Below are 7352 nucleotides of genomic sequence, written 5' to 3'. Positions count from 1 at the left end.
GTAAATATACATAATTATTAGATCCCGATACGTTTTTTTCAATTTTGGTTCTGTCAAAATACATACTATACATTTTTTCCTTACAAAGATATATAATTAGCTTCCGATATATTTTTTCGTTTTTGGGTCTGTCGAGATATATGATTAGCTTCCAGATACATTCAGGATATATAATTAGTTGAGATTTTTGTAAATAAAAGGTAGGTCAAGATGTATATTCATTTTATCTCAATCATGAGATAATTCTAAAATTAATTTCCTAATTAGTTACTCTTTATCCTTATACCAAACGAGCCTTAAAACAGTGAATTTTGCCGCCACTATAACTATAGACTAAATCCACAATGAACGAGTAATAAGGGAAAAGGAGAGAACAGTTGTAACAATTTTTATTTTTATTACCCTTTAGACTCGGTACACACTTAAAAATTCACTATGATAAAATAAACAAAAAATTAAAATTAAAACATAAAAATAAAACTTCGTTTTTACTTGTAAAACCCGTAGTAAAAAATGTTAAGTCCAGTTTCCTTTATATATATATATATAGAAATATTACTGTATTTTTGTGTAAGTTTTTATGCAACAAAAGCAAAGTATACTCTTTCTACATATATATGACTTATTATTAGTGTAATAGTCCTAGCAAAGTGAGATAAAAATTAATGGCTCTTTTGAAGCTTGGTTCTAAATCTGAAGCCTTTTGCTGTGAAGGCCATGCTTGGTAAATTTTTTTTGTTTGTATCATTATGACATTTTGCATGCTTATTTTGTGTTTATTTTAAAAAAAAAAAAAAAAAAGTTTTACCATTTTACAATTTATTTTCGATGTGAATTTGGATATTGAATTTTATTTGAAGCTTATGCATGTATAAAACTTTGTTCAGGCGTTGTAAATCAGGACTACCAAGTGACATTACAATTGAAATTGGAGAAATGTCCTTTTATCTACACAAGGTACACTTTTTTTTTTTCACTCTAAGTATGATTTTTCAATTTGAGGTTTGGTCTACGTACACATTACCCTCTCCATATACCCCACTTGTCAGGATTACACTGAAAATGTTGTGGTTATTTTTTAGAATCTTTTTAGCTAATGTTATTGTATATTGGATGTTAAGATTACTTGTTTTAATCGAAAATTCATACTTATAGTACTAAATTCATACAACTTTAATATTTTTTTTCAACTACAACTTCTGTACTTGTGTGCTTTACCTCAAACTTTATTGCTTAGACTCTTCAAAAATGTCATCCGACATGTGTCAGATCCTTCGAAATGCACTACTTTTCGAGGATCCAACACGCATATGTCAACATTTTTGAAGAGTCCGAGCAACATATCTTCAGAGAAGCGCACACTTCACTTCTTGGTTTTCGCTTCAAGCCCTAAGAATCTATCTCATTATTTGTCGCTTTTCGCTTTCCAAAAAACCTTTAATTGTGTTGCAGTTCCCTTTGCTATCAAGAAGTGGACTATTAGAAAAGCTTATGAATGAATCAACAAAAGAGGATGGATCAACATGCACTTTGCAGCTTAGTGACATACCTGGTGGAGCTAAAGCATTTGAGTTAGTAGCCAAATTTTGTTATGGTGTTAGATTTGAACTTACTCCTCTTAATGTAGTTGCCCTTAGATGTGCATCTGAGTATTTGCAAATGACAAATGAATATGGTGAAGAAAACCTCGTATCGCAATCTGAGTCTTTCCTCAATGATGTCTTTAGTAACTGGACAGATACAATTAAGGCATTAGAAACTTGTGAAGAAGTGTTGTCATATGCTGAAGAGTTACACATTGTGTCGCGATGCATAAACTCATTAGCGATGAAATCTTGTAGCGATTCTAAGTTGCTTAATTGGCCCGTGATGGAGAATGGTAACGATAATGCTGATGTATGGAATGGTATAAGCACCGGGACTAAGCCAATGCCAATGACCGATGATTGGTGGTACGAGGATGTGTCCTTTCTTAGCTTGCCTTTGTACAAGCGTTTGATTCAGGCCGTTGATGCTGGAGGAATGAGGCCTGAGAACATATCGGGCGCTCTTGTGTTTTATGCGAAGAAATATGTTCCTTTAATGAATAGGCAATCGAGTTTCAAGGATGTTACTCATGCTAAATCAGGCTCTACTCCGTCTGAGGCAGATCAAAGGGCGCTTTTAGAAGAGATCGTTGAGTTGTTACCAAAACAGAAAGGTGTAACGGAGACTAGATTTTTCCTCAGGTTGCTACGTACTGCTATGATGTTGCAGGCTAGTCCATCCTGTCGCGTAAATTTGGAAGGAAGAGTCGGGTTGCAATTAGACCAGGCTATACTTGATGATCTACTGATACCAAACATGGGTTATACAGTTGAAACTCTATATGATATCGACTGTTTTCAACGTATTCTTGATCATTTCTTGTTAATAGATCAGGCTTCTGCAGCAGCATCTCCATGTATTATGGAAGAGAATCAGTTGATTGAAGGATCTCAGTCTTTGGCTTCGATAACACGAGTGGCTAATCTCGTGGATTCATATCTTGCTGAAGTCGCGCCTGATGTTAACTTCAAGTTTCCGAAATTTCAGACACTTGCTTCTGCAATACCCGAATATGCTAGGCCAGTTTCCGATGGCATATATCGTGCAATCGATATATATTTGAAGGTAACAACTACAATAGTTCTAATGCTTTTCATGCATAATTATTCGACATTGATGGTGTATATAAGCCATTTTTTCTATACACACTAGTTGATAGCTCTGAGATATCTTTGCTCGGACTCTCCATATATGTTGTTGCATCCATATCGAATCTTCCAAAAATGCACCACTTTTGGCTGATCCGGCATGCACCTGGTGGCATTTTTGAAGAGTCCGAGCAACATAGGTTCAGAGAATAAAACGGTTAGATTATGATGATGGTAATGCAGGCACATCCTTGGCTAACAGACATCGAAAAAGAACAAATCTGCAGACTAATGAATTGCCAGAAGCTATCGTTAGAGGCCAGCACGCACGCTGCTCAGAACGAGAGGCTACCTCTAAGGGTCATTGTTCAAGTCCTGTTTTTCGAACAACTTAGGCTACGTACATCAATCTCCGGATGGTTCTTTGTGTCGGAAAATCTTGAAAACTCTCAAAATCTTAGCGGAGAAATTGGAGAGCGCGAGGGAAATGCTGCACGAGGCAGGGGAAGGAGTGTCGAGGACATGAGGGAACGCGTGTCCGAGCTTGAAAAAGAGTGCAACAACATGAAGGAAGAGTTCCAAAAGATGGTGAAAACAAAGAGGAGGTGGAATATATTTTGCAGGAGAAGATCTCAATGTAAGCCTAGTGAAGATGCAGCATGTCACACTGCTCCAAAAATTCACTAAGTCTTTTTTTTGGGTTTTCCATCCTATGTCCAGTACCCACATTGGAGTCCGACTGATCCGGAGTCGCGCCGGGTAGGGCCCCATTCGGAGGGTAGCGCTCCTACCAAGAATTTTTTCATACTCAGAGCTCAAACCCGAACCTCTGGTTAAGAGAGCAGCAGCTTGAATTCATTCCCTAAGTTTAAAGACTAGTGAAAGTGTTTTGGAGTTTCTGAAATATGAATGAAAGGCATTTGCCAATATTTGAATTGTCAAATACATAAAGCCAAGTTTTATTTTTTTTGATATCATGTTACTGTTGATAGGGGCGGACCTACATTGTTTCAAGTGGATTCAACTGAACTCGCTTCATTCGAAAAATTTATAGTTTATATAAGTAAAATTATTCTGAAATTTGATATAACATTATTTTGAGCCCACTGAAAATTTGCCAACTATATTCAAACTAGAAAATTTATTACCTTAATAATTTCTTTCTTTTTTCTATTTCACCTTGTACATTTCGTTTTCTTACTCAAATTTAATTATATATATATATATATATATAATCTGTTTTACTTCAGAAAATGTTTAATTTTTTATTAATTGAATTTTGGGATTCTTTCATAATTTTTTGTTTAAATATGCAACAATTTTCATTAAAATTATATATTAGTTTATTTTAATTTAGTTGAAATAAATATAAATAGGTTCTTTGTAAGTTTTAATATTTTTTTCTCAGCAACACCAACATATCTAGTGTATTCTGGGATCTAGAGAGGATAAAATACACGCAGACCGTACCTCTGCTGCAGAGGTAGAGAGACTATTTTCGGCAAACCCTCGACTCAAGACAATATAACAGATAATAACATAACAATACTACAACAAGATAATAATATAATCAACTACACGAAAAAAGAGTAGTGCCGAAAGTTGTTTTTTTTTTTAAAAGAAAAAAAAAACAATTTTTGAGGTTACAATGTTAACAAAAAAGAACAAATAATAGAGAAGCAAAGAAATGTTTTGAATGTTGCTTATATTGTTGTCTATATCACCATCTATCTCTATTTACTGATTCAATACGTTTGTGTAAAATCTTAGGTCCGTCACTAATTTCAGTTTGTGGACATTTTCAAATGCATCAGATTCGTATGTTTATGTTCCATCAGAAATACAAATTACTCGGCGATCGAAAAATTTTATAATGGGTGAGGCTCATATATGACACGGTGTGTGAGGGATTAGTTTTTGAATATAGAAATATGTGGGTCCCACTTGTTGCCACTCTCATCCCTTATAGTTATTTCTCTTTTTCCCTCTTTATTTACTAATCAACCTTTTCTTCTCAGTTTTTTTATTTTAATTTTTTTATTTAATTTTTTTGTAGTTTAACTTTATTAGACCACTTTAATTTGTGTGGCACCTCGATTGATTCTGCGAAAAAAATTATTTATTATTTGCTCGTTAGAAATTAAATTTGAGACTTCATGGTGCTTAATCCACTTCGTTGAACCACTGAGTGACACCCTTGAGTGCAATTATTTTTATGTTTTCTGTTTCACTGTTTTTTTTTTTTTGTCTTTTTCTAAATGTAAAAATTTAGAAAAAAAAATATGATCGAGCACAACTCCAACTTCAAGTTTTTAGACTCTCATGACCAAACACGTACTTAATGTCAATTATTTATTAATTATGCATGCTAAATACAACAACAACAATAACAACAACAAACCCAGTATATTCTCACATAGTGGGGTCTGGGGAGGCTAAAATGTACGCAGTCCATACCACTACCCCGAAGGAGTAGAGAGGTTGTTTCCGATAGACCCCCGGCCCAAGACTTGCATGCTAAATAATTATAAATATTTAATTAAAAACGACAATGAAATAAAATTACCAGATAAATTATTGTGTTAACCTGTACAAAATATAAGATAGTTAACTTTTATGAATGTTTACTCTTGATCAAATATAATTAATAAGTTAAAAATCAAAATCTTTATTTTTATCCTTTATCTTTCTTCATCATTAATGACCTTAATTAATTTCGAAAATATAAATTACTATTTCTTTGGTTTCGAAATTTTTTTTGAAAACTTTACAAATAAGTGTTAACAATTTCAAAAAGAATTAATTGTAAGAGTAACACAGAAAAATTTTAATTAATATTTTCTTGATTCGTAAGGTGGACTACTAATACGAGATAATATTTTTAATAAAATCAACTAATATGAAATCAAGAAAATAGTAATTTGTTTTTTTTGCAATTAATTAATTAAGGCCATTGACGATGAAAGATAAGAATGAAAGTAAAGATTTTGATTTTTAATTTATTAAGTTATATTTGATCAAGAGTAAACATTCAAAAAGTTAATTTTCTTATCTTTTGCAGAAGTTAACATCATAATTTATCCGGTAATTTTATTCCATTATCATTTTTCAATTAAGTATTTTATAATTAATTAGCATGCATAATTAATAAATAATTGATATTAAGTCCTCATGGTTCAACGAAGTGGATTAAAAGCATTATGAAGTCTCAAATTCAATTTCTAACAAAGATAAATAATAAATAATTTCTTTTCAATATTTCATAAAACATGCGCACAAATTAAAGTGGTCTAACAAAGTTAGACTACAAAAGAATTAAATAAAAAACAAAAAACAAAAAAAAGTTTGTTAGACCACAAAACAATTAAATAAAAAAGAAAAAGAAAAAAAATGAGGAGAAAAGACTGATTGGTAAATAAAGAGGGAAGAGAGAAATAACTATAAAGGGTGAGAGGAGTAATAGGTGGGATCATATATTTTTATATTTAAAAAATAATCCCTCACACACCGTGTCATATGTAAGTCTCACCCATGAAAATTTTTTCCATGAATGCAGCTTGGGTGGATAAACCTGATTATCCACATATGTAGTCTTTGGAATTAGACGGAATATATATACAGACACCTTAATTATTTAACTTTTTTCGCTTAGATACCTTAATTAGGTCAGGTACCTATTGAATCCTTTACTCCTTTACAAATGATTTCAATTGAATCCAATTTACTGACGTGGTAAAAAATTGGGACTGCGTGCAACACACATGCTAATGACATGGCAAAGTGGCAAATTAAATAACAACACGTGGCATTTTAAATTAAAAAAATTATAAAAATAATTTTCCAAAAAATCATTAACACCCCACCCCCCAAGTGCCCCTACCCGATCCCCCTCCCCCTCCCCTTCCCTTCCAAACTTACTTTCTCCATTTTTGAGCAACAAGTTTAAAAAAAAAAAATGATTCTCCATTTTTGAAGAACCATTTTTGAGCACAATACGTAATAACAAAAAAAATATCTTCTTCTTCTCTTCCAAACACTCTTTCTCCGTAAAGAAAAATAATTTTATTTTTTTACCTCCTACTCTTCCACCATTAAATCACACTTTCAATTCTTCATTTTTTTTCACCAAAACAACACCCCAACAACTAAGAAAAAAAGTACCAATTCAACTTACACTCATATACACAAGCAACAATAACAATTTATTTTTGAAAAGAAAATTCCATTTCTTTGTCTTCTTCTTCCTCTATTCTTCCACCATTAAAATTCACTTTTACTCCTCCATTTTCCACCAAAACAACACCCAACAATTAAGAAAAAGATCTCTTGCATTTGAGGAATGACGCGATGTCATCAAGAATTTTTCCGGTGGTGTTAATGTTGCACTATTGATGGTGTTGCAGTGTTGTACATTATTTTTTCGGCGAAAATTTTGCCGGAAAATTCATTTGTTGCACTGTTGGAAAAATGAAATTAAAAAAAAAAAAATCATTTATGTAATTTCAGTGTTGCACTGTTTGAATGTTGCACTTCCAAACACTCTTTCCCCATTATTTTTTTAAAAAAACTTGTTGAAAAAAAAAAATTTCAATGTAATTTCAATTTATGGCTCATTTGTTGCGGTGTTGGAAAAACGAAATTGAAAAAAAAAATGTTCAATGTAATTTCAGTTTATGG

At 32.3% G+C, this 7352-nt stretch overlaps 1 protein-coding gene across 1 annotated transcript; it reads left to right on the top strand.

Annotated features, from left to right (window-relative positions):
* The first annotated feature begins 467 nt into the window (after positions 1–467).
* Positions 468–3618, top strand: LOC107842235 (BTB/POZ domain-containing protein At5g03250). The gene is made up of 4 exons (XM_016685985.2): positions 468–724; positions 888–957; positions 1453–2652; positions 2919–3618. The coding sequence occupies exons 1-4, from the start codon at positions 666–668 to the stop codon at positions 3360–3362; spliced, it is 1773 nt and encodes a 590-aa protein (XP_016541471.1). The 5' UTR covers positions 468–665; the 3' UTR covers positions 3363–3618.
* The last annotated feature ends 3734 nt before the right edge of the window (positions 3619–7352 follow it).

Source organism: Capsicum annuum, chromosome 9, assembly GCF_002878395.1.
Source record: "Capsicum annuum cultivar UCD-10X-F1 chromosome 9, UCD10Xv1.1, whole genome shotgun sequence".
NCBI lineage: Eukaryota > Viridiplantae > Streptophyta > Magnoliopsida > Solanales > Solanaceae > Capsicum > Capsicum annuum.
Note: the sequence above shows the minus strand (reverse complement) of the source record. Positions and strands in the feature narration are given on the sequence as shown.